Source organism: Heteronotia binoei, chromosome 16 (assembly GCF_032191835.1).
Source record: "Heteronotia binoei isolate CCM8104 ecotype False Entrance Well chromosome 16, APGP_CSIRO_Hbin_v1, whole genome shotgun sequence".
Taxonomy (NCBI): domain Eukaryota; kingdom Metazoa; phylum Chordata; class Lepidosauria; order Squamata; family Gekkonidae; genus Heteronotia; species Heteronotia binoei.
The window spans coordinates 48,480,192-48,507,219 of NC_083238.1; the positions used below are offsets into that span (position 1 = coordinate 48,480,192).

At 48.3% G+C, this 27,028-nt stretch overlaps 1 protein-coding gene across 1 annotated transcript in view; it reads right to left on the reverse strand.

Moving 5' to 3' along the window:
- Positions 1 to 27,028, reverse strand: part of CDK15 (cyclin dependent kinase 15) — an 83,246-nt gene that overhangs the window by 36,169 nt on the left and 20,049 nt on the right. The window contains exons 7-10 of the mRNA XM_060257037.1: positions 22,515 to 22,638; positions 18,824 to 18,944; positions 17,097 to 17,190; positions 14,524 to 14,587 (exon numbers count right to left, since the gene is read on the reverse strand). Coding sequence (XP_060113020.1) covers positions 14,524 to 14,587; positions 17,097 to 17,190; positions 18,824 to 18,944; positions 22,515 to 22,638 — 403 coding nt within the window. The remainder of the gene's footprint in view (positions 1 to 14,523; positions 14,588 to 17,096; positions 17,191 to 18,823; positions 18,945 to 22,514; positions 22,639 to 27,028) is intronic.

Below are 27,028 nucleotides of genomic sequence, written 5' to 3' on the forward strand. Positions count from 1 at the left end.
TGAATGGGGATTGGAAGTGCATTATTGAGTGTGTGTCAAAGTGCCTGTCAGTCTTTCATCTGAGAGATCTCTGCTCCGCCACGGAACCTTGATGGGTAAAATGGAAGAAAGGAGATTGGGATACAGTGGAAAAGAGGAGGGGAATGTTGGCTCTACATTGGGAAGGACAAATGAAGTGACTCAATAAATAAAATGGTTGCGTGGAAAGAGCTTTGGATTCCAACAAGTCAACAACTGATGTGGAACTTCCCACAGCCAAACCACTGAAGACTGATTGTTTTAACTAAAAGGGACAGAAAGCCTTCTGTGCTTGCCAGTGTGCATGATAACTCTGTGTCCATCAAATCAGACTTCTCCCTAGACCAGGGGTCCCCAACCCCCGGGCCATGGACCAGTACCTCTTAGCAACCGGGCCGTGAGTTGTATAATTATTTCATTATATGTTAAAAAGGTAAAGGTAGTCCCCTGTGCAAGCACCAGTCATTTCCGACTCTGGGGTGATGTTGCTTTCACAACGTTTTCACGGAAGACTTTTTACAGGGTGGTTTGCCATTGCCTTCCTCAGTCATCTATACTTTCCCCCCAGCAAGCTGGGGACTCATTTTCCCAACCTTGGAAGAATGGAAGGCTGAGTCAACCTGAACTAGCTACCACAATGTAGTAATAATAATAATAAGACGACATTGGATTTATATCCTGCCCTCGACTCTGAATCTCAGAGCAGCTCACACTCTCCTTTATCTTCTTTCCCCACAACAGACACCCTATGAGGTGGGTGGGGCTGAGCGAGCTCTCTCCAGAAGCTGCCCTTTCAAGGACAACTCTGAGAGAGCTGTGGCTGACCCAAGGCCATTCCAGCAGCTGCAAGTGGAGGAGTGGGGAATCAAATCCGGTTCTCCCAGATAAGAGAGCTCTGGCTGACCCAAGGCCATTCCAGCAGCTGCAAGTGAAGGAGTGGGGAATCCAACCCGGTTCTCCCAGATAAGAGAGCTCTGGCTGACCCAAGGCCATTCCAGCAGGTGCAAGTGGAAGAGTGGGGAATCAAACCCGGTTCTCCCAGATAAGAGTCCGCACACTTAACCACCACACCAAAATAAAGTGCACAATTGTATCATCCCCAAACCATCGCCCCCCTCCCCCTCCCTGGTCCATGGAAAAATTGCCTTCCACAAAACCGGTCCCTGGTGCCAAAAAGGCTGGGGACCACTGCCCTAGACCACAGCACCCCTCATGTGTTCTCTCTCTCTTTTACACACACACACAGAGGGAGGGGGAGAGAGGGGAGGCTATAGTACAGTGGTGGCCAAAATGCAGCTCAGGAGCCACATCTGGCTCTTTCACACATATTGTGAGACCTTATGGACCCATCAGCTGGCTTGGAGAAGGCATTTGTCTCTTCAGCTTGGTGGCATGGAGAATGCATTTAAAGTTGCTTTCTTTCCACAACATCTTCCTCCCTCTTCCCTTTCCCCATCTATTTTCCTTCCTTCCGTCCTTCCTTCCTGTCTTGCAGCCCCACCTCCTGCTGATGATCCTGAAGTGGGAGGAGGGCCTCCAAATCAGGGGATCCACTGCCCCCACCCGGGGATTGGCAACCCTATCAGCAGCTCCCAATTTTCTTCCTGATCCTTTCAACTGGAGATGCTGGGGATTGAACCTGCGACCTTCTGCATGCCAAGTGAGCCACAGCCCCCTCCCCATTTCCTTCCTTCCAGAATCCCATTTCTTTCTCCTCCACAGAGATTTCTCTTGAAATGTAATGTAATGTAATGTAAAATTTTATTTGTATCCCGCCCTCCCCCGCCGAAGCAGGCTCAGGGCGGCTAACAACATTTAAGGTGAACAACACAATAATAAAACAATAAATTCATATTAAATAAATAAATTCATATTAAATTCACATTCGGTACTAAATGAAGCTTTAGTACCGAGAAGCAAATTCAAAATCTTATGCGACATTTTTTTTATTAAAAACACAACTGCCTTCTGTTGTTGGCAAGGCTGCGCTTGTTGTTGGTTGCTTCCATCTGCTGGCAGAAAATAAAAAAACCCAGAAGGGACCGTCAAAAGAGGTTTAATTTACATCAGCCAGGGAACAAGCTGATAAGGATGCCTTCAAAGTTCCTCTTTAGAGTCTGCGCATTTGTTTTCTTCTAAGGGACCTTCTTCGTGTGCTTTTTTCTTTGAGGTTTTCCAGCTACCCGTAAATAACTTTTTCCCTCTTCGTTTCTCTGCAGAGAAACTCCTGTGCGTCGCCCAGGATTCTCAGGGGCCTAAAAGGCACTGGCCTGGCCTACAGAGAGCCAAACAAGAAATGACGCCTTTTAAAGACTTGGATCTCTTCCATTTTGGCTTGAGGAGATGAGGGAGGGGCAGCAGCCCACTCCCCCACTGTGCAGTTCGAAGGATATTCCCTGCAGCAGCTGTGTGCCTTCAAGGAACTAGAAAAGATCCTTAAATGTAAGGAAGTGTCACTGGCAACCAAGATCAAGATAAGGCAGTGTTGGGGGAGAGCTTTACAGAGATTGTGGACTGCCTAAAACAGGGGTGTCGAACTCATTTGTTATGAGGGCCAGAACTGACATAAATGAGACCTTGTCGGTCCAGGCTGTGTGTGTCATAAAATGTAATGCCGGGTAGCAGAGATATAAATTTTATAAAAGACACAAACACAAAGATTTTTTAAACTATTAAGATAAAACATGCTTAAAACGTTAGCACTCGTTGAACTTAAAGATTTTTCTTTGTATCTCTTCTGTGTGATCCAGGGAATTGGGCAAAGGAAGCTCTGATTCTTTCCATCCTTCCCCAGGGGACCAGTAGAGGGAGGAGCCTCAGCCAACAGAAGGAAGAGAGGCTTGGCTCAGTAGCTCTGCTGTGCAATGGAGAGAGCCTGGCAAAGCAAGCTATTTCTTCCTCCTTCCTCTCCAAGGGAGGAGCCTCAGCCAATGGAGAAAATAGAGACTTTGCTCTGTAGCTCCTGTGCGATTGAGCAAGCCTGGCAAAGCAGGCTATGATGCAGAAGGAAGCAAGAGGAGGGAAAAGGAAGCAGATGACAGCCAGTTTCTCGGGGGGGGGGGCTGATAGAAGCCCTCCGGGAGCCTGATTTGACCCCCGGACCGCATGTTTGACATCCCTGGCCTAAAAGATAAATAAATTCTAGAGCAAATCAAGCCTGAGCTCACCCTAGAAACAAAAATGAATAAACTGAGACTATCTTTAGTTACATTATGAGATGACAAGAGCCACTGCAAGAGGCAATCATGCTAGGCCAGGGGTGGCCAACCTGTGGCTTGGGAGTCACATGTGGCTCTTTCACACATATTGTGCGGCTCTTGAAGCCCCCACTGCTCTGTCAGCCACCTTGGAGAAGGCATTTCTCTCTTTAAATCACTTCTCCAAGCCAAGCCAGCTGGCAGCTTAGTAAAGTTAAAGTTGCTTTCTTTCCACTTCTCTCTCCCTCCTCCCATCTATTTGCCTGTCTGCCTGCCTTCCTGTCTTGCGGCTCTCAAACACCTGGTGTTCATGTCTTGCGCCTCTCAAATACCTGACATTTATTCTATGTGTCTCTTATGCAGAGCCGGGGCATGGGAGTAGGCCATGTAGGCGGCCACCTCAGGCGCAACTCGGCCTAGGGGCACCATGAGGAGCCCCCTCTCCTGGCGGCCGCTGCCTTCTGCTGCTTCCCAGTGGCTGCTGCTGCACCTCCCTGCACCCACCGTCGACTTCCGTCGCCTCCCCGTGGCTGCCGCTGCCACCTGCCACTGCCTCCCAGTGGCCGCCACTGCCACCTCCCTGCACCTGCCGCTGACTTCTAACGCCTTCTGGTGGCTGCCTCCGCCGTCCAATGCCTCCCAGTGGCTGCCACCACCTCCTTGCACCCACGGCTGCCTCCCTGCACCCACCCCCACCTTCCGCTGTCTCCCCGCAGCCACCGCCTTATGTTAAGCAAGTTTGGCCACCTCAGTGCTAGGAAAAGTGGAAGGCAGCAGGAAAAGAGGAAGACCCAACACGGGATGGACCAACTCAACCAAGGCCGCCACGGCCCTCAGACTGCAAGACCTGAGCAAGGCTGTGGATGATAGGATGCTTTGGAGGACATTTATTCACAGGAGCGACTTGACAGTGCTTAACACACACCCCGTTTTCACCTAAGTCTTGGCATCAACTCAGATGGGGAATACGAATCCTGGGCTACAAGCAGGCTGCTGTGTGTACTGGAGGGTGTGATACTGAGTGGTGAGCGAACCATCTTTCAGGAAAGTTAGTCTGCCATTATCGATTTATTTACTAAGTAATCAGAAAGCCCCCCCCCCCTGCAGAGTTCCCTGGAACAAGACCCTTCCACTAGAGTTGCTGATCCCCAGGTGGGAAGGAATGAGCAACAGCTCCCTGTATGCTAAGCCTCTTGTCAATTTCTTATCTTCAGAAGTTCAATAAACAGTGCTCTCACAAAAAACTTGATTTTAAATTCCAATTCCTTTACTGGGAGCAAAATTTTCAGACCAGGTGGGGGCAGGGGATCCCCCGGTTTGAAGCGCCTCCCCCTGCTTCAGGGTCATCGGAAAGCAAGGTGGGGTGGGGTGGAGGGAAATGTCTGCCGGGCATTCCATTGTTCCATATGGAGACCGATTCCCATAGGGCAGGGGTGGCCAACAGTAGCTCTCCAGATGTTTTTTTGCCTACAACTCCCAGTAGCCCCAGCCAGCATGGCCAATGGCTGGGGCTGATGGGAGTTGTAGGCAAAAAACATCTGGAGAGCTACCGTTGGCCACCCCTGCCATAGGGAATAATGGAGAACAGATCCTCAGGTATCTGGGGATCTGGAGGGGGCTGTTTTTTATGTTAGAGGCTCCAAATTTTCACCACAGCATCCAGTGCCTCTCCTCAAAACACCTTCTAGATTTCAAAAGGATTGGACCAGAGGGTCCAATTCTATGAGCACCAAAATAAGGTTCCCCTATCCTTCATTATTTCCAGTGGCAGGAAGGCATTTAAAAGGTGTACACCAGTTTGGTGTAGTGGTTAAGTGCATGGACTCTTATCTGGGAGAACCGGGTTTGATTCCCCACTCCTCCACTTGCACCTGCTGGAATGGCCTTGGGTCAGCCGTAGCTCTGGCAGAGGTTGTCCTTGAAAGGGCAGCTGCTGTGAGAGCCCTCTCAGCCCCACCCACCTCACAGGGTGTCTGTTGTGAGGGCAGAAGATATAGGAGATTGTAAGCCGCTTTGATTCAAAGAGAAGGGCGGAGTATAAATCTTCTTCTTCTTCTTCTTCTTCTTCTTCTTCTTCTTCTTCTTCTTCTTCTTCTTCTTCTTCTTCTTCTTCTTCTTCTTCTTCTTCTTCTTCTTCTTCTTCTTCTTCATGTGATGGCCAGGACTTCAATTATGCTTGTCACAACCTTACTCCTGGCTCACCCCCAAAGGGTGGTATTTGTATGATAGCCCAGGCCAGCACAATCTTGTCAAGTCTTGGGAGCTAAGCAAAGTGAGCCCTAGTCAGTATTTGGGAAGGAGACCACCAGGGCTTTTTTTTTAACAGGAGCTCCTTTGCATATTAGGCCCCACACCCCTGATGTAGCCAATCTTTCAAGAGCTTGCAGGACTCTTCGTACAGGGCTCTTGGAGGACTGTAAGCTCTTGGAGGACTGGCTACATCAGGGGTGTGTGGCCTGATATGCAAAGGAGTTCCTGCTACAAAATAAAGCCCTGGCATCAGGTAACCACAGCATTCACCAGAACTATATGCTAAGATACATCACAGAATTAGTACACTCTTTGAAGCTGCCACCATACCTTTGATGCACATCTCACAATAGACTTCAGGCTGTTGCCAAAGACTTGGCTCCTTATTCGTTGTTCCATTTGGCCCAGCATCAGTTTCTGCCTATACCTATTCCCAGGGGCGGAATTCTAGCAGGAGCTCCTTTGCATATTAGGCCACACCCTCCTGATGTAGCCAATCCTCCATGAGCTTACAAGGCTTTTTTTTTGTAAGCTCTTGGAGGATTGGCTATATCGGGAGGGTGTGGCCTAATATGCAAAGGAGCTCCTGCTAGAATTCCACCCCTGCCTATTCCCATCTCCCACTGTGGACCCCCAACTTATGCCCTCCCCTGTTCCTGGGAGGGGGCACTGACTCACAGGAGCATCACTTCAAGGGCACAAAAGACTGCAGTGGAAGGGGGAGGTGGGGAAGCTGCTTAGGCTCCAGTTATCAGCTTCCAAAACAACCTGAGGACATCTGAAGGGCCCGTGATGGATGATGGCACGGTTGGCTGTTTGAGTCCACTGGGGAAATGTAGTTTGTATGTGGACGCTTTGATCACAGTTCAAAGAAAAGCTCTGGACTGGAACCTGGTAGGCTTCATCTGGGTGACAGACAGCCGTGCTGCTGCTCCCCATGGTAGCGGCTGCCCTGTTTGGGGTGGACAAAAAGCGTAGCTCTGCATCAGCAATGCTGCTAAAACCAGTGGCTTTGGAAAACTACGGAACAGAGCAGTAGACAAGTGCAATCATATTTTATTACAGCCCAGGTCAGTGCAGTCTTGTCTTCAACTAAGTGTACAAATGCCTATAATTTTTTATTTAGTAGGGCAGCTTACAACAAAAAGAGATATAATAATTAATTTTAATTAAATAAAAACCAGCAATAAAACCCTAAAAATATCAACAGTGCATAGGGCTACCAAGTTCCCAGGCTAGGCGGGGGTTCTCCCGCTCTGGAGGTTCCCAACCCGCCGGTCCACATTGGGCTGGTGGGGGAATCCTCCCCCAACATCGCCGGTGCAATGACATCATTTAGAACTGATGTCATCGCACCAGCAACATCATGCGCCTGCCACTCTAGGAGCGTCCAGGAAATTCTGATTTTCCCGGACGCTCTAGAAATTTGGGAGGAAAACTTTATGGTACCATAAAACAGTCCCCTGCCAGAGGCCACGGGGGACTTGGCAACCCTAACAGTGCAACATATACTTCCAGCTAATGGAAAAATCAGGGGAGGGTTACAGAAGGGGGGTGTAAGAGAGTGCCAGATTTAGTGTTGTCCCATTGCTGCCCTCAACCATATGCCTGGTGGAACATCTCTGCTCTTACATGCCAGGTAACAGCTCCTGCAGAGAATTCCACCTGGAGGGTGCCAGGACCAAAAAGGCCCTGGCTCTAGTTGAGGACAGTCGGATCTCTCTCAGGTCAGGAACCACCAGGAGGTTCTTATTACTAGAGTGCAGTGCTCTTCCGGGGATGTTTAGAGAAAGATGGCCCCAAGGTTATGTGGGTCCCTGACCACTAAGGGCTTAATACCCCAACCTTGAACCTGACCTGGTGCTCCACTGGAAGCTAGTGCAGCTTGTGCAGGTTTGAATGTGTGCCATCTTGGGGGGGGGGGTCCCTATACAGACCTGCGTAGCTGCATTCTGGATCAGTTGGAGCTTCCAGCTCAGGCACAAGTGTAGGCCCACATACAGCAAATTACAGTAGTCTATCCTAGAGGTGGCAGATCACTGGCAGCCACATGTTCCCTGATAATGTTCTGGTTGGCTGCTGTGTGAGCAGAAGCATGGACTCACTAGCCGTTGCTCCGTCCCCAAGCTTCTGCTTTCCCCAGCTCAAGCGATGAATCCTCCACTAGTTGCTGCACAGGCTCATTTTGATCCGCGTCTCCCTTTGATTCCCCTCGCGGCTTCCAGATCTCCAAAAAACAAGAGCAGGAAGCCATGAGGGAAATTGGAGGGAGCCGCAGATCAAAATGTGCCTGTGTACCAAATGGCGGTAAATTGATCACTTGAGCTGGGGAAAACAGAAGCCTGGGACGGAGCAACTGCAAGTGGAGAATCGGTCCTGGACTTGATGGGCCTTTGATCAATTCAGCATGGCTCTTCTTACATCCTTATATCCACTTTGGACCACATATTCCCAATTTTTTAAGGTAGCCACGTGCTAATTTGTTTGGATTCCTGTTTGTGGGTTTCCTGCATTGTGCAGGGGGTTGGACTAGATGACTCTGGAGCTCCCTTCCAACTCTATGATGCTATGATTCTAAATGCCCCATGCAATTAGGAACAGAAGATTAGATCCTAGAGACCAGATTAGCCTTCCTAATCTCTTCTGCTGCTTCACATTAATTTATTTCCAGTCTGACCTTTAAACGGAGCATCACTACATCTTTACAGCCTTCCTTTCCTGGCAAGCACTCAGGACCTTCCCAGCCATCCAGTTCAAAGAACAATAAGTGGGCATCTGCCACACCTTCGGTGCATCCGAACAGGACCCAGGACAAAAGTGTTATAGCATTTTCACAGGGTTTGCTTGGGAAAAAACCCCAAATATTTTGTGACCGCGGAAATGTGATTTTAAAAAACCCAACAAACTCGTGCGAGTTGGTGTAACGACCGTTCCAAGATATGCACAGAATGTGTTTGTGAACAGTGCCTTTGACGCCGCTAGCAAATGGCAACACAAAATGCCCACTCATGCCCACAACATTCAGTGAGCTTGTTGTGTATGTGATTCATTGGATAGATGCAGGTCGCTAGTTCCTGCCTGGCTCATTGGAGCCTCTAGGACTGAGCTTGGGGACACTGGAACAATGGGAGGGAGGAGTCTACACTTCACCTTCCTGGACCTATAGCAAGCCCCCTGCTGGTTCAAATGGTCCAATGATGTTCTAGTGTGGGAAGCTGAGTTGTATATAGTTGGCCCCTGTGACGGAACCGGCCCGATTCTGCCTTCAGACCCGGTCCCGTCAACTCCCTATTGATTCGCCAACTCCTGGAGGGAGCTATTTATCCTCCGGCCACTTGGGCTCGCTGCCACCACCTGCTCAGTCTAGGGGTTCAGATTGAGAGGAACAGGACTCCCAATCCCCCTCTCCAGCTATGAGGCCAGGCCTCAAGGTCCTCTGCCACCCTGTACTTGGGTATCACAGAGACCTCAGCACTTCTTTGGGGAACCCCTGGAGGATTGGCACCTTATCCAACTGCATGCCTTCCCCCTTCCCCGGGGCCCCCTTCATAAAGCAGCGTGGTCTAAACGGTCGGGATCTATGTGGTACAGAGTTTGACTGCCAGCATTCAAAACAGCAAAAATATTTATTTAAAAGAGAAAAAGAAAAGAAAAGAAAAGAAAAGCACAACGAAAACAGTTGCATGTAAAAGGTTAACACAGCACAGCACCTGCACAGCAAACAGCATGGCAAAGAAAAGGTGGTTATAAACGCATCCTACTGTCCCTGGTCTAAAGTTGCCCTGCCTTGAGGGTGACTTACTTGGTCTGACTGCCTGGGGGCCTCCTTTTCCTCTGTAGGCCTATCCCACAGTCAGGAGCCCCCATGCTCACAACCTCCTCCTTTGAGCGCCAGTTGAGGACTGCTTCTCTTCCTGCCTAACTCACATACCAAGAACAAAAGAACTTCCTGCTGCTCTAGGAGGCTTTCCCCCTAGAGTTGTTGGTTTGGCTCTGGAAGGGAGGGGGGAATGAAAGGAGGGCTAGGCCCCAAAGCCTGCTTAGCAGTTTCATGTTCCCTCCCAACTAAGATGGCGTTTCTCCACAGCCCCGTATGGTGAACCTGGGCAGTGTACTAAAAAGCAAAGACATCACCCTGCCAACAAAAGTCCATATACCCAAAGCGATGGTATTCCCAGTACTAATGTATGGCTGTGAGAGTTGGACCATAAGGAAGGCTGAGCTCAGAAGATTAGATGCTTTTGAGCTGTAGTGCTGGAGAACACTCTTGAGAGTCCCTTCGACTGCAAGAAGATCAAATCAGTCAGTCCCAAGGGAAATCAACCCAGACTGTTCCCTGGAAGGTCAGATACTTTGGCCCCCAAATGAGAAGGGAGCACTCACTGGAGAAGACCCTGATGCTGGGAAAGACAGAAGGCAAAAGAAGAAGGGGACGGCAAAAGAGGAGATGGCTGGACAGCGTTACTGATGTAACTAACAGGAATTTGAGCAGACTTCAGAGGATGGTGGAAGACCGGAGGGCCTGGCATGACTTGGTCCATGGGGTTGCAAAGAGTCAGAATCGACTGAGCGACTGAACAACATGCTGTATCACTAATAAAGAGCTTTGATCACTATGTAACGAGTCTCCTGATGCATCAAACCCAGTACTTTATAGAGCTGTTGGTAGGTTTGCCAACCTCCTCAAAAGCTTATAGCCAGAAAATAATGTTGATCTCTAAGGTGATAACTGGACCCTTCTACTGCAGAACAGCACAGGTAATCTCTGAAACGATCTTTTTTATAAAATCAAGATTGCCCCTGCTGTAGCGTATATTGGTGGCTTTCAAAAGAAATAATGAAATACAGCCGTAATTTCTGCCAGCAAAGGTCACTGGCGATTCTTCAACCCAACTGGACTGACCACCATTACCGTAATTCTTTCGGATAGCTACCACTCAGGTTGGGTAGATGCAGTTGGGAATAAATAACGGCTTTACGGATTCTTTCCCTTAGCAATATTCCATCTGGGGTTCTTGGGAGCTAAGGAAATACTTAAACAATGAATCTGGAATGCAGCTCTTCAAGATGATCAAGCTCTGGCACATCTCTGTCCGACAGCAGAGAATCACAGCCAAAATTTCATGCAGGTGAACCATCTTTACACTCTAGAATTCCCCCAATACCACAGAGCTTTCATCTTGGCCTGCTTTAATCGCCTGCCCTCAGCGCTACTGGAAGGGAGATAGCAACACATTCCCTACTCTCAGCGTCTGTGTCCCCGCCAACTGGAACGCAGTCGAAACAGTGAAACATGTGTTGTTATACTGCCTTTTTTTACAAGGACATTTGTTCCACATACCTCACTAGGGTTGCCAAGTCCAATTGCAGAAATATCTGGGGACTTTGGGGGTGGAGCCAGGAGACATTGGGGGTGGAGCAATGTGGAGCAAGAACAAGGATGTGACAAGCATAATTGAACTCCAAGGGAGTTCTGGCCATCACATTTAAAGGGACAGTGCGCCTTTTAAAATGCCTTCCTTCCATAGGAAATAATGAAGGATAGGGGCGCCTTATTTTGGGGCTCATAGAATTGGACCCTCTGGTCCAATCCTTTTGAAACTTGGGAGGTATTTTGGGGAGAGGCACTAGATGCTATACTGAAAATTTGGCACCTCTACCTCAAAAACCAGCCGCCCCAGAGCCCCCGACACCCGTGGATCAATTCCCCATCATTCCCTATGGGAATTGTTCATGGAGGTGCATAATGACTGTGGGGGCGGGGCTTCCCCCGCCAGCCAGCTGGCTGGGGGAGGGGGGAAGCCTATAAAACCGGGGGGATCCCCCACTGGGACCTGGGGATTGGGAAGCCTATACCTCACCCATGTTCTATCCAGGAGTCATTCTGTAGAAAAACAGGTGGTGGAGCTCATTAGCGTAACTCAGTAGCATATGCCACCCCCCCACCCAGCTGAAAGCAACCCGATGCAAGAAAGGAGACCCCAGGGCGAGTGAGGCCTGCTTGCGCTGGCTAGAGATCCAGCCAGCCCAAGAAGGCCTCACTCACCTGGGGTTCTCCTGGACTGCCCCCCCAGTCAAAACACCAGTTAGCCACCCACCACCCACCAAAATCACATAAGAAGTGGAGAAAGGGTGCTGTGGGCTTCTCCAGGGTTAATGAGGCTGCTGGGGGCGTGGCAAAGCTCCTGGTGGCTGGCTGGCTGCTCGCTCTCCTAATCCAGGGATTGTTATGCAGCTGCGCCTACTATTCAATGGACAAGGTAGGTGGGGAGGAGGAGGAGGAACCCTCAGAAAGGTTCAGGGGCTGTGCTCCTGTGAGCTCCTGCTGAATCTGAGGCCTGGTTCTATCTAACTTCCCAAGAAGACCAGATAAATTCTGCACATATCTTCCCCCCTGCAGATCGATCCAATGAGACCACCTCTAAAGTGGCCAAATTCTGTGCTGAGGCTTCGCCCCATAAAACAGCAGCTATCCCAAACCATTTAATAATTTTTACATAAAATTAATCACACCTATCAGGTTGCGAATTTTAATCTTTGTATAGTAATCTTACATTTGTATGCAAATCGTGCTGGTAAACTGCTGTCGGTTGATTGTTCGATTGTAATAAAAGTTGGTGATAAATCCTTCTTCGCCCCCTAGCAATCATTGTTCCCTCTAAGCTGAGTTAGTGTGAGCCAGCTCACAGATTTTTTTAGCCTCCAGCTCACACATTTTTGTCTCAGCTCAGGAAAAATGGCCCCAGAGCAAACTAATTTTGTCAGCAGTTCACAACTGTAACGCTAGCAGGGCACAAAGTAGAATTTTTGCTCACAAGACTCCACCGCTTAGAGCGAATATTGCTAGCAATATCTCCACATTGCATGATTTTTTTAAAAAAATGTGATTTGAGTTCCCTAAAGGTTATGCTGTCTCTTCTGTCTGGCACCATAGCGCACATCTCCCTGATTCTGTTTAAAACGGGAGGAAGGCAGGAAATGGGTTGTGAGCAGGGAGAAAGCAGCACGTTCTCACTTCACACCAGTTTGATTAATGAGTCTCAGCTAATTGTGCGAGGAAGATGCCAGACCTTTACCATGCAAGCGCAGGGCGATTGTTTAGCCAATCACGGCCAGCATGTGAAAATAGGAGATGTTTAGTGCTCAAGCCCTGGAGCCAAAAGAAGGCTGTTCGGAGCAAGGCAGAGAGAAACACCCACTTCTTTGAAAAGACGTTACTATGCTCTGTTAAATCTGTAAGCCTCTGACTAAAAATGTCCCCCCACCCCACCCCGCCCAAATGTCCTTTCTTGTCTCTTCTGGTTTTCAGACAGATCTTATCCCCTCTCCATCTTTCCAAGCGAAAGCAAGGCACATTGGCTGGCGGGCAGATGGATGGATTTCGCATTTCAGGGTTTTTAATATTTCACTTTATATTGCTTTCACAGAGAACGGGCCTGCTGAGAGGCTGAGAAATGGTGCCTGTCATTCCCGCTGCCCCGTCCGCTCTGACACGGGGATATGTCTGAAAGGTATCCCAAGAGAAAATATCAAACAAAGGGGAAAGGAAGGGAAGGGGGAAAGAAAGCCTGCTTTTCAGAGGATACTTCTCAATCTGCCCACCATGTCAAAACAAGACGCAACTGTCCCTTTGAATAATAATAATAATAATAATAATAATAATAATAATAATAATAATAATAATAATAATAATAATAATAATAATAATAATAAATTTTATTTCTACCCCGCCCTCCCCGCAAAGCGGCTCAGGGCGGCTAACAGTAAGTAATATATTAACATAAATAGTAAAACATTAGATTAGCAATTAAAATTACACATATAAAAACCCGTTAATTCAGTTAAAATACTTAATTTTACATTACATTATATATATATCTGGCAGTAATAGCTGTTCTGGCGCTGAATCTGCCAGTTTAAATGGTGTTAGAGATGGCGGTTCTTCGTTCATTGCAACTCAGCAGTCCGTATCATTATAGGCGTGTCTAAAAAGGGCAGTCCGGGACACAGAATTCTCACCCAGTCTACACAGGGGAGGAAAGGTCTCTCCAGTGTGCAGGGGAGCCCCTGGTTTCTGGCACTCTCCCCCTGGCACAAGCCAGCAGGCCAGCAGGGGAGAATGACCACCCCAAATGCGATGTGCCCACCTCACCTTGAAATGATGTGGGCACATCAGTGATATGGGGGGGGGGGGTGATGCTCTGGTTTTGGGGCAAAACTCTGTGGTAGAATTAACTTTAAACCATAGAGTTTTGCCCAAAAACCAGAGCGTTGCCCCTGACATCACTGATGTGGCCACGTCACTTCTGAGTGAGGTGGGCATGTTGCGTTTGGGGCGGTCACTCTCCCGGAACACCCCAGTAAAGTCCCCCACCAGCTTGTCCTAAGTTCAGACCTGGCAACCCTAGATGAGATGCCATGGAATCTGTCCTCCCAAGCTGCCCTGTCCTCCAGGGGGACTAATTTTTGTAACCAGGGGATCAGTCAGGATTCTGGGAGAACTTCACGTCCCGCCTGGAGGATAGTGACCCTACTGTGTGTGCTTGGATAGAACCTAATAAAACAGCTGCACAGCCTATGGAAGGGCAGGCAATGTGTCCAGCCTGCCAATGTGTACCCTGGCCTCCCTCCCTTGTGCAGTCCCACACTGCTGCTGTGTGTGATGTGTGGCACTCCAACTGAAGGCTAGCCTTTCCCAAAAGGAACGGGAGAGACAGAATCCATTGGAGGTATGAACTATGGGAAAAAGGCCTCCAGGGGAAGGGCTGTGGCAGGAAGGAAGCTGGACAGGCAGTGGAGTAGGAAGCAGGAACTTGGGAAACCAGGGTTGCTGCCTCCCCTTGGGAAGAGGAAAAAAAAACGGTTATAGGGCCAACAGCATGACATAACATCCCTTCTGGGGAAAACCAGTTTAGAACTTTTTCAGAGGGGGAACCCAAGAGCTCTTTAAGTGTTGTCGACTTTAGGAAGCAATGATGGATTTACTCTCGCAAAAAGCAGTCTCAATTAGTATTCCCGGACTGTCTGCACTTTGAAGTAGCAGCCTGTCTGCTCTTACCTGGCCGGTAGTGGCGAAGCTTCGAAACTCCGGGCCAAGTTTCCTCCGTTGGGACTCCCAGTATCTGTACAGAGCCAAGAGAGAAAGAGAGAAATCAATATTGCTTCTAAAAACATGCATGCACATTCTATTCTGGTCCTGATTTACTTCAGGAGAGAGACTCTGAAAGCTTTTCATATCAGGGTAGCTGGGAATAGAAATCCACTTGACTGGCAGCTCTGACAGGTGCCGTTTCCAATAGATCTGGAGCTGCCCAAACCATCTCGCACTCTTATTTACCGATGAGGTGCTCCCTACGAGACTAGGACTGCGATGAAGAGTGATTCTCTGCGGCAGCAACCCCCCCCCCCCCGCCCAGCCCTAATGATAGGCATTCTGAAGCCGTGTGCTGCTGCGGCTGTGATCCAAGCCCCTGCTGTTAGGAGATGAAAAGGAATAGATAGTAAACGGAGGATCTTCTGACAGGTGTTCTGAAAACAATTCAGGACACAATTCAAAGCTGTCCTGGGCCTCCACAACGCTGTGCCAAGATGAGGAGGTCTGAATCCACCCCAGGATTCTGCCCTCGAGCAAACAAATGCTTGTCGGTGAAGATGGAATACCCCAAAGCGAGATTTTGGGGGTTTTGCCACTGGGCTGAATGCAAGACATTTTTCTCTTGGGCACCAGAATTGCAGCTCTTGTGTAACTCTACAATTCAGCAGCAAACTCTTACTGCAGTCCTGTGGATCTGCATGGATGCTAGTGTTGCCAACCTCTAGGTGGGGCCTAGAGATTCCAGGAATTACAACTGAGCTTCAGACTGTAGAGATTAGTCCTCTGGTCTGCTTAGGAGGGTGGATAGGATGGTAGAGAGCCAGTTTGGTGTCGTGGTGAAGTGCGCAGACTCTTATCTGGGAGAACTGGGTTTGATTCCCCACTCCTCCACTTGCAGCTGCTGGAATGGCCTTGGGTCAGCCATAGCTCTCGCAGGAGTTGTCCTTGAAAGGGCAGCTGCTGTGAGAGCCCTCTCAGCCCCACCCACCTCACAGGGTGTTTGTTGTAGGGGAGGATGATAAAGGAGATGGTGAGCCGCTCTGAGACTTTGATTCAAAGCGAAGGGTGGAGTACAAATCTACAGTCTTCTTCTATACTGTTATTCAGTTTATACCCCACTTTGGTCCCTCCCAAACCAAATCGCAGAACTTTCTTAACCTAACCTGGAGTTAGCAACCCTAACTGACTCAAATGGGATATAAGAGAGACAAGTCTTTTTAATCAGTACATGTAAAATCACAGTTGACTTACAGGGATGAATTTGGGAATGATTTAGGAGTCTAAAAATAATTCCCAAATGCACCATCCGTGTAAGTCAAGTGTTTGGAATGGATCAGGGAAGTATTATTTCATGCTGTGTACCATTATACTAAATAGCTCCCCTACAATGTATTTTCAGAAATCTCCTTATGGCCTTAGGACAGTCGCTTACTCTCTCATGCCTAACCTACCTCACAAGATCGTTCTGAGGACAAAGAAAAGAGGGGGAAATTACCCAGCTCTCATTGGTGGAAAAGGTGGGATGAAAAATAGAATAGATAGTAGATAAGCAAGAATTAGGGCAAAATTATATTGTTATGAATCACCCACATTATAGGTAGTTTGGCCCTCAAAGTTTCAAGGAACAGGAGGGATCCAGTGTTCTTTCTTTTGGTACTTTTGTATTTGTTTGTGTCTGCACCTGGAAGTCATGTTGACCTCTGGTGACTGACCCCTACAGAAGGATATTCAGGGAGGTGGCTGAATAAAGCCTGCCCCTGCCTCTTGACTGGGTATTTCAAGGACAGTCCATCCCCATCCAAGTACTAATCACAGTTGACCCTGCTTAGCTTCCACGATCCGACAAGGTTGGGCTTGCCTGGGCTATCCAGGTCAGAGCCAGGGACCCAGTTTTCAAAGGGGCTTCTCAGTGTATCATAATCTGCTCTGTTATTTTATCTTTTTCATAAGTGCTTGATGGATTGTAGGTTTATTTACTTTTATCAGTGTTTCTTAAGGTGCTGCTGCATATTGGAAGCGTGCTGAGAAAGCAATAAATATATTGTAAAATAGTAGGAAAAAATATGGGTCATTAAGAGACGCAGATTTGACTGCTGAGAAGAATAAGGACGTTTCCTGGGATTGTTCTCAAGGAAGCATATGCTGACCAGCAAGGCTGAACAATATTCGTTGCTCTTCACGGGAGGCCACGATTCCACCCAAAAGTGGAGTAACGAGACTTGAAACTTCTCTGTCCCTCCTTCAATCTGCTGTCAATCTAACTGGTTTTAAATTTTGGATGAGACAAGGCAGACATCAAAGCAAGGTCCCTTTGATTGATCTTCGTGTTTAAAGGAAAGCTGCCAAATATAGATCAGCTTGTTGGATAAAACTTTAAACCGAAGACATTGTGTTGGAGGATTTCAGTCGAACTCTTTTCCTGCTGGATCCAACCTCCATTATCCCAACTTACTCAAAAAAGTATGTGTGGGGGTGGCTGCCCCTTTAAGATGCAAATGATTTTTAATTTCACGCTCAGGACACATCGTTATACTTGCCTCCCAGATGTTCTCCAGCTGTTCAACATTGTTGCGAACCCCTGGAAACAGCGGCTGACCCTGAAGCATCTCGATGAATATGCAGCCTGCACCCCTGGAGGAGAAAAGGGGGGTATTCTCTTTATTTGCTAATTCATGCAATGCAGCTATTAAAATATCAAGATATGTACAATGCATACAGATCGAGATAGAAGAAAAAGACATAGATATTTTCAGTTGAAAACAAAAGTGTGTATGGAAACCTCAGAAGATGGCATGTGACAAGTGCCCACTTGGCTAAAAGCGTCCCACATATTTATGGCACCGCTGGTGGTCACCTGAATTCCTTCTGGAAGAAAAGAGCTATAAAAGCGGCAGCATATTTATGTAGGCAAGAGATGAACAGAGGTGGTTTGTCATCGTCTGCCTCTGCATAGCAACCTTCAACTTCCTGCATAGCAACCTTTGACTTCTCCCATCCAAGCCCTAGCCAAGGGCTGACCCTGCTTAGCTTCTAACAAGATTGGGCTAGGCTGGGCCATCCAGGTCAGGGCAGAGATGAACAGAGGTAGTTTACCACTGCATGCCTCTGTGCGGCAACCCTGGACTTCCTTGGTGGTCTCCCATCCAAGTCCTAACCAGGACTGACCCTGCCTAACTTCCAACAGGGTGGGGCTATCCTGGGCCATCCAGGTCAGGGCAGAGATGAGGAGAGGTGGTTTCCCATTGCCTGCCTCTGCATAGCAACCTTCAACTTCCTTGGCGGTCTCCCAATCAAGTCCTAACCAGTGTTCCCTCTAACCTGAGCTGGCGTGAGCCCGCTCACAGATTTTTAGCCTCCAGCTTACACATTTTGGTCTTAACTCAGGAAGGATGACCCCAGAGCACGCTCATTGATGCAGGAGCTCACAACTTTAACGCCAGCCACTCACAAAGTAGAATTTTTGCTCACAAGACTCTGCAGCTTAGAGGGAACATTGGTCCTAATGCAGACCGACCCTGCTTAGATCCCAAGATCTTACAATATGGGGCTAGCCTGGGCCATCATGGCAGGGCAGAGACGAGCAGAGGTGGTTTGCCATTGCCTGCCTCTGCATAGCAACCCTGGACATCCTTGGTGGTCTCCCATCCAAGTCCTAACCAGGGCTCACCCTCCTTAGAAGAAGAAAAGGATATTGGATTTATATCCTGCCCTGTACTCTGAATATCAGAGTCTGAGTGGTCACAATCTCCTTTACCTTCCCCCCAAAAGACAGACAACCTGTGAGGTAGGTGGGGCTGAGAGAGCTTTTATAACAGCTGCCCTTTGAAGGACAACTCTGCCAGAGCTATGGCTGACCCAAGGCCATTCCAGCAGCTGCAGGTGAAGGAGTGGGGAATCAAACCCGGTTCTCCCAGATAAGAGAGCTATGGCTGACCCAAGGCCATTCTTGCAGGTGCAAGTGGAGGAGTGGGGAATCAAACCGGGTTCTCCCAGATAAGAGTCCACGCACTTCACCACTACACCAAACTGGCTCTCTGCCTGCTTCTGAGATCTGGCAAGATAGGGCTAGCCTGGGCCATCCAGGTCAGGGCTTCTGCCCCTAGGGGTTATATAAGAAATGCAGACCATGGCTGCAAAGGAGCTGCTGCCACTGCCCCACAGTGCCCTCCTGCGTCACAGTGATCCTGGTGAGATGGCCAGAAGGGAGAAGCCCTTTCTACTGCTCACCATACTGACACCGCCACTGGCCAAAGTGGGCTCTCACCAGATATCCACCTCAGAAGAATACTCCGTGGCTCCCAGTAGCATGTCAGGAGGCCGATAGCCCAGCGTCACCACCTCAGCAGAGCAGGTCTGACTGGGAATGGACTTGGCACGAGCAAGACCTGCCAGAGGAGGGAAGGAAAATCTGTAACCTTAAACTGCACATGACACTTTCATGCTGTTGCACATATCTGCAAATCTGAATGTCCTTGGTTCTCACCTTTAAAGCCCTTTATGGCCAGGGGCCTGCATATCTACGGGACCGCCTCTCCCCATATGAGCCCCCCTCACGAGCTCCGAGGTCTGCCTCACAACATCTTCTTGCAATCCCTGGACCTAAGGATGCCCGACTGGTTCCAACAAGCGCCAGGGCCTTTTCAGTCCAGGCCCCTACTTGGTGGAATGAGCTCCCCTTGGAGATTCGAGCCCCACGGGACTCGTCCAAGTTCTGCAGGGCTTGCAAGATGGAGCTCTTCCACCAGGCTTGTAATTGATCTGGTGGGCATCCCTTTGAATGTCATCATTTCCCCCCACCATTTTACACCCATGGTGCTTATATAGAGCTGACCGTCGTTGGCCATACGTGCTGTTATATGTTTGCCGCTTATGCCTGAAATAGTGTCTGTCTCTTCTGAATATGCTGTTTTGACTACTGAAACTGTTTTATGATGTTTTAATTCTGATGTATGTTTTTACTTCTGTAAGCCGCCCTGAGCCCACTTGCGGGATAGTGCAGTGCAAGGTATAAATAAACAATTAAATTCAATTAAAGGACATGCAGTTGAAGTCCAGGGGAGGAGGAAGAAAAAGAAGTTTATTGCAATAAACAGAGAGCAGAGCTTGGCCAAAGTCTGCAATACCAAGCTGCTCTCCCCCTTTTTAAGGGTGGGCAATACTTTATACAGCCTTGGTGACACATTGGCACATGCTGGCACATACACATACTGCAACATCCAGCATAATTTCATCACAAAGAGCCAGCTACACACTTTGCCAAGCTGGCATCAGTTCACCGGTCAGGGTTTATGTCGCAGAGAGAAATTCTACTTCGCAAGCGCCTGGACCAGATAAATCCAGTTTGGGCCCTAAGAGCCCCCCTACTTCTTTTGCTGCTTAGGAGCACAGTAGAAATGGAGTAAGGCATAGTTCAAGTTATGTTTCTGTTGGTAACTCTTCTGCCATCTTCCTCTCAGTCAGGCCTAGCTGTGTCTTTAGAAGAAGAAGAAGATACCGGATTTATATCCTGCCCTATACTCTGAATATCTCAGAGCGGTTTCAGAGCGGTCACAATCTTTTCTACCCTCCCCCCCCCCACAACAGACACCCTGTGAGGTAGGTGGGGCTGAGAGAGCTTTTTACAGCAGCTGCCCTTTCAAGGACAACTCCAATGAAAGCTATGGCTGACCCAAGGCCATTCCAGCAGGTGTAACTGGAGGCATGGGGAATCAAACCCAGTTCTCCCAGATGGCGCACTTTACCACTACACCAAACTGGCTCTGGTTTAACCCTTAAGGATACTTGTGGCCTTAAAGCTGTGTCTCACAATTCTATGTCACTTTCTGTAGCCTTTATTTGTTTACTTAAAAACATTGTTTTATGCTGCCTTTCCACCCAATCAGTGTCCCCAAGGGAATGCACACAGAAACATTTAAACAATTAAAAACAACTTTCAAATGCTAAAATAATTCAACAAAGATACATAAATAAGCAAAACCAGAACAAGGGGGGGGGGGGGCGGTCAGTAACTGTTATTGGGGATATGCAAAATGAAACAAACAAAAAAGTCTTCATAAAGTGCCACCACAGAGAAGGCCCTTTCTTGGACTGCTGCCCATCTAGCCTCGAGCGGCGGGGACAACTGAAGCAGGGCCCCTGAAGATGACTGGAGTGGGAGCAAAGGTTCATATGAGAGAAGGTTGTATATTTTAAGCGAATTGGTCTTTTAAGTATGTTGGTCCCAGAAGGAGACTGGAAACCAGTGCAGATAGAACAAGACTGCAGGGACCAATCCAGAGATTCCAGGCAACTGCAGCACATTTAAAGGGACTGTGCTGCAGCATCTGGATGGCTTCTGGATGGTCTCCGAGGACAGCTACATGTAGAGCATCCATGAATGATATGGATGGTTCTGCCTCTCTTGGGACATTGGTGACTCTGAACCTTCAGCAACAAACTTTAACATTTCTTTTCTGTCATGACTGCAGACGTGATTTCATTGCCATTTCTAACCCAGACAGCTGCTCAGTACCTTTGCTGATAGCCGGGGTGGCTAGCAGTTAGAGCAGGGGTTGCCAAACTTGCTTAATGTAAAAGCCACACAGAATGAATGTCAGGTGTTTGAGAGCCACAAGACATGAACACCGGATGTTTGAGAGAAGGAAGGAAGGAAGTGGGGGAGGGGGAAAGAAAGCAACGTTAAACTTTAAATGCATTCACCGAGACTCTGGCTGGCTTGGCTTGAAGAAGTGATTTAAAGAGACAAATGCCTTCTCTGCACCTGGCAGTGGGGGCTTTGAGAGCCACACAGTGTGTGTGAAAGAGCCACGAGGCTCCCGAGCCACAGTTGGACTACCTCCAAGTTAAGAATATCACACTAGGCTCTGGGGACCCAGGTTCGAATACCCTCTCTGCCATGGATGCTTGCTGGGTGACCTTGGGCCAGTTCACTCACTCTCAGCCTAACCTACCTCACTGGGCTCTTGCAAGGATAAAATAGGAAGAAAGACAGGATGATAATTAAGTGAATAAACAATAGACCTAAATATTAAATGATCTAAACCTTTAAATTCACTTTGAACCTGGGTGGTGTGGAGGCAAGAGGGATGGAAGAGGACTGGAGAGACCTGCGTTCAGATCCTCACACTAGCTTAAAGTTTGCTGGGTCAGCTGCATTCACTCCTCCTAAACTGCTTCACAGGGTTGTTGTGAGGATAGGATGGGAGAACTGTGAAAGCAGCCCGCCGCTCCTTGGAAGTCTAAAAAAATGTCCTCAGCAGAGAGGGAAATTCTCATTTTAAGCAAACTGTTTTCATCCTGCTGCATCTGCAGTTATTTAAATGAAATTATCTGCATATCCCCTTACAGAAAGAAATATGAACTCCAAAGATGGGCTACAGACAAGATGGAATGGGTCTAGAGGAGGTTGACGAAGATGGTGAGGGGTTTGGAGACCAACTCCTATGAAGAAAGGTTGAAGGAGCTGGGCATGTTTAGCCTAGAGAGGAGGCGGCTTAGAGGTGATACGATCACCATCTTCAAGTACTTGAAGAGCTGTCATCTAGAGGATGGTGTGGAATTGTTTTCTGTAGCCCCGGAAGGTAGGACCAGAACCAATGGGTTGAAATTATATCAAAAGAGTTTCTGGCTCAACATTAGGAAGAACTTCCTGACCGTTAGAGTGGTTCCTCAGTGGAACAGGCTTCCTAGGGAGGTGATGGGCTCTCCTTCCTTTGAGGTTTTTAAACGGAGTCTAGATGGCCATCTGACAGCAATGAAGATCCTGTGAATTTAGGGGGAGGTATTTGTGAGTTTCCTGCATTGTGCAGGGGACTGGACTAGAGGACCCTGGAGGTTCCTTCTGACTCTAAGATTCTATTATTCTATACAGGAATGTTACTTCTCCTTCCCCCCCACTGCACATTAAGCCAGCGGCTTTCCATTCATGAGCACCCAGAAGCCCGGCTGGGACTCACCAAAGTCGGCTAACTTGAGCTCTCCGAGGCAACTGAGGAGCAAGTTTGGAGGTTTCAGGTCCCGGTGAAGGATGTGGTGTTGATGGATGTAAGCCAGGGCTCTCAGCAGTTGAAACATAAAGAGCTGGGGGTGGGGGTAGGGGAGAGAAGGAAAAACCAGACGGCTGGGATTAGTGATAGATAAGTTACCCCTACGTCAGGAAAAAAGCGCCTTCGATGTGAATGAGAAAGGAAGTAGGCGGGAGAGGAGGGATCCTTAAACTCCCTCACAATCAACAGGCAGGCCAGGGAAGGAAATTATTGTTGAGCTGCTTTTCATTGGAATCAGTCAGAGGATTTAAAGTTTGGCTCCACTGGGAGCTGGCTGCTTACAGCTTCTCGAAAGCATTTCAGAACCCTGCCTTTTTAAAAAAAAAACAAGCCAACCGATGCTCACATATGTTCAGCAACTAGCTAGGGATGCCAGGTCCGACTCAGGAAATATCTGGGACTTTGGGGGTGGAGCCAGGAGACTTTGAGGGGAAGACAGGAACAAGGTTGGGACAAGCACGATTGAACTCCGTCACATTTAAAGGGACCACATTCCTTTAAACTGCTTTCCCTTCATTGGAAACAATAGAGGAAGGGGGCACCTTCTTTTGAGCCTCATAGTACTGGACCCCCTGCGCCAATATTTTTGAAACGCGGTTTGGTTTCTTTTTGGAGGAGAGGCACCAGATGCTACGCTGAAACTTTGGTGCCTCTGCCTCAAAAAAATAGCCCCAGGTACCTACAGATCAATTCTTCATTATATCTATGTGAAACGGTCTTCATGGGATATAATGGAGTATCCAACAGATATTTCCTCTCCCGCCCATCACTTTCTGATAATCCTGAAGTGGGGGAGGGCCTCCAAAACACGGGATCCCTTGCCTCCAACTGGGAGGCAATCCTACAACTAGCAGCTCTAGCACTGGACCTAGTGCAAAGTAGAGCGTATGGAGCTTTATGCGGTCTTTGAAGCACTTGCTTTATTTTGGGCACAGCATGGGTGGAGGCAGAGAGGCCATGCCCAAGGACAGCCAATCTACTCCCCCATGTCAGGTCCCCTGAGAGAGACAGAGACAGACAGAGAGACACACACACACAGAGAAAGATTGTGTTCCCAAAACCCTTTTAACTAGACTCACAGCTCTGCCTGTTTGCTTCTCTCCTTAGGAATCTGAAGTGCCCTTTCTGCACAGACACCCAAATACACACCCGCCTCCTCCGTTCAGCTGAGGGGAGCACATCTTCTAAGCCCCTCTGGATGTGGTAGATACACACTTTCCAAAACATGAATTCAGCAGAGTTCACTCTCTTGACACGAATACTAATCAATTTTAAAAAAAAATACCCAGAACAAATATCCATTTGCTGAGTTTGCCAGAACTGTTTTCTACCTGCAGGTCAAAAGAAAAGAGGATTCTCAAAGAGAAGGTTTTTCAAATTCCCACAATGCCTGATTATGTTGACACGTGTAAAAGGAAGGCACTCGGTTCTCTCAGGAATACAGACTGCCTCGGGGACGTTTGCTGCAGAAATAACTGGAATTGAAGACCAAGATTCAAAGGGATACTTCTACCACTAATTCTCCTGTGACTTTTTCCACCTTTCAAAGGCAGCCCTCTCATAAGCCACCCTCCCCCTCTCCCCCCCCAAAAAAGAAGAGAGACTTGAGGTATTAAGGGAAGGCTGCTTTCAGAAGGAAAACATCTGCAACCACCACTTTTATCTATTATTAAACTATTTATATTCTACTTTTCCTCATGGTTTACAGTGGCTTTCATTGTAAGCCTTACAACAACAACAACAACAATAATAATATATCCCCCCAAAACTCCCCAGCAAAGGCAATAACGGGATTGTAGGTGTGCAGGGATCACTTCCACAGAGATCTTGAACAGTGATCAGGACACTAACTCAGCAGGAGTCACCAAAAAGTCCCAAGTGGGGGGGCGTAGGGGACCACTGGTACGGCTGATGTGTTACCCCAATGCTGAGTAAGCTGGGGGCTCCTGAGCTGAAAGTCCCCCTCAGTTGGAAACCAATTGAGGAGCCTCTACTTAGCCCTCACTCCCTAGAGACAAAACAGCCCAAAAGGAAGGTGTGAAAAAACCTCAGTCTTTAAGGTAGGGTTGCCAAGTCCCCTCGTCTCTGTGGCCGGGGGAATTTGGGGGGCATTCCAATTTCTAGCATGTCCCCCAATGCAATGACATCATCTGGAAGTGATGTCATCACATCAGGGATGTCACGTGGCACTGCTCTGCAGAACTCTATGGTAAAACCGGCTTCAAACCATAGAGTTTGTCCTCAAACCAGAGAGGCACCTCATGACACCCCTGACATGATGATGTCACTTCTGGGTGATGTCACTGCATCAGGGACATTGCATAGTGACATTGCTATTTGGGAGTGGGGAGAAGCCCCCAAAACTGGGGGAACACCTGCCAGGACCTGGGGATTGACAATCTTACTTCAAGGCCTCCATGCTCTTCAGAAAGGCTATGGGGCCCTGACCTGGATAGCCCAGGCAAGTCCAGTCTCATCAGATTTTGGAAGCTAAACTAAGGCTGACCCTGGCAAGTACCTGGGTGGGAGACCTCTAAGAAGAAGAAGATATTGGATTTATATCCTGCCCTCCAGTCCGAAGAGTCTCAGAGCGGCTCACAATCTCCTTTACCTTCCTCCCCCACAACAGACACCCTGTGAGGTGGGTGGAGCTGGAGAGGGCTCTCACAGCAGCTGCCCTTTCAAGGACAACCTCTGTCAGGGCTATGGCTGACCCAAGGCCATGCTAGCAGGTGCAAGTGGACGAGTGGGGAATCAAACCCAGTTCTCCCAGATAAGAGTCCGCACACTTAACCACTACACCAAACTGGCTCTCCAAGGAATACCAGGACCAGGATGCAGGGGGAGGCAATGGCAAGACAGCTCTCTGAATGTCCAAGACCCACTTAGGGGTCACCAGAAGTCAGCCATGACTACCAGGCATGAGCTCACACAAAATACTCCCCCATAAAAAGAAGGGAAAAAGAAAGGCTGTGTGGAGCAGCCAGCCCCATGTAGAAAACCAGAACTCAAAGAAGAAGAAGAGGAGGAGGAGGAGGAAGAGGAAATTGGATTTATACCTGCCCTTCGCTCTGAATCTCAGAGTCTCAGAGCAGTCACAATCTCCTTCCTCCCCCACAACAGACACCCTGTGAGGCTGGTGGGGCTGAGAGAGATTCAATCATTATGGGAACTATCCAAAGTACTACACTATCTGACATTGATCATTAAAAAATACAGAACAATGTGAGTGGCTTTCCCCTATATAGTCAAAAAAGTCCCCATCCCATTTCCCTCCCCCCCAGTTAGATTCGCTTAGGATTACCAGGTCTCCCCAGGCAGGGTTGGCAGCTCCAGGTTGGGAAACTCCTCAAGATTTGAAGGGGGGGGCTGGGAAGGGCAGAGTCCCCCCTCTAAGGCAGCCATTTTCTCCAGGGGAACTGATGATCTCTGTTGGCTGGAGATGAGCTGTAATTCCAGGGGATCCCCTGGTCCCACCTGGAGGCTGGCATCCCTACTATGGATTCAGAGACTAGCTACATGGGAGTGAGAGGGAATAAGAATATCTGAAGGCAGCATTTACAGTCAGCTGACTTTGTGAAGCCATTTACTGGTTAAGGTACAGCATTCTTTTAAAACACAAGGAACAATTAGAAGATAATTAATTTATTTTTTAAAAGTACAATTACAGAGTTGCATCATTTTTTCCTCTCTGCAATTTTTTGTACTAGGCCTACAGCTCCTTATAGGTAAGTAAAGCCGATGCGTAACAGCCCTGTTACAATGTAATTCAAACGGATTCTTCTGCCAGGGAGCCTCAGACATGGTTTCTACCATTTTATCTTCCAACAACCCTGCGGGGTAAGCTTGGGTGAGAGACATACCCATGCTGAAAACACTTTGGAAGCCACTTAACTGCCACCACGCCCCCTGGAACACCCACATCTATGCCAGCGGCAGGGTTTGTGCCATTGCTCTGCAGGTGTATGCTTCTGGTGCTCCTGTGCTGGTGGGACTCAGCGCTGCAGTGGCACTAGCACCCTGTGCCAACGTAAACTGCCCTTTCACCAATGTAACACTGAGTTACGCCAGCATAGGAAATGCGATTTCCAGTCCAAACTGGAATCTGGTCCCTATTCCAGTTTGGACCCTTTCCTTAGGATCGCTCTGTTAGCTGATTTTAGTGGCTGCTATTTGAACAGAAATTTGAACCCGGGTTTCCTCAGTCCAACCTTCCACCCACTGCAACATTCTGGCTCTAAGAAACCTCATCTTTGCATACTAAAGAACAGGACTTTTTTTTTTTAATGGTAGAAAACACCCAGCAGGAATTCATTTGCATATTAAGCCACACCCCCTGGATGTTCCTTCTAAGCTGCAGGGTCTTGTGAGCAAAAATTCTACTTTGTGAGCTACTGACGTTAAAGCTGTGAGCTGCTGCGTAA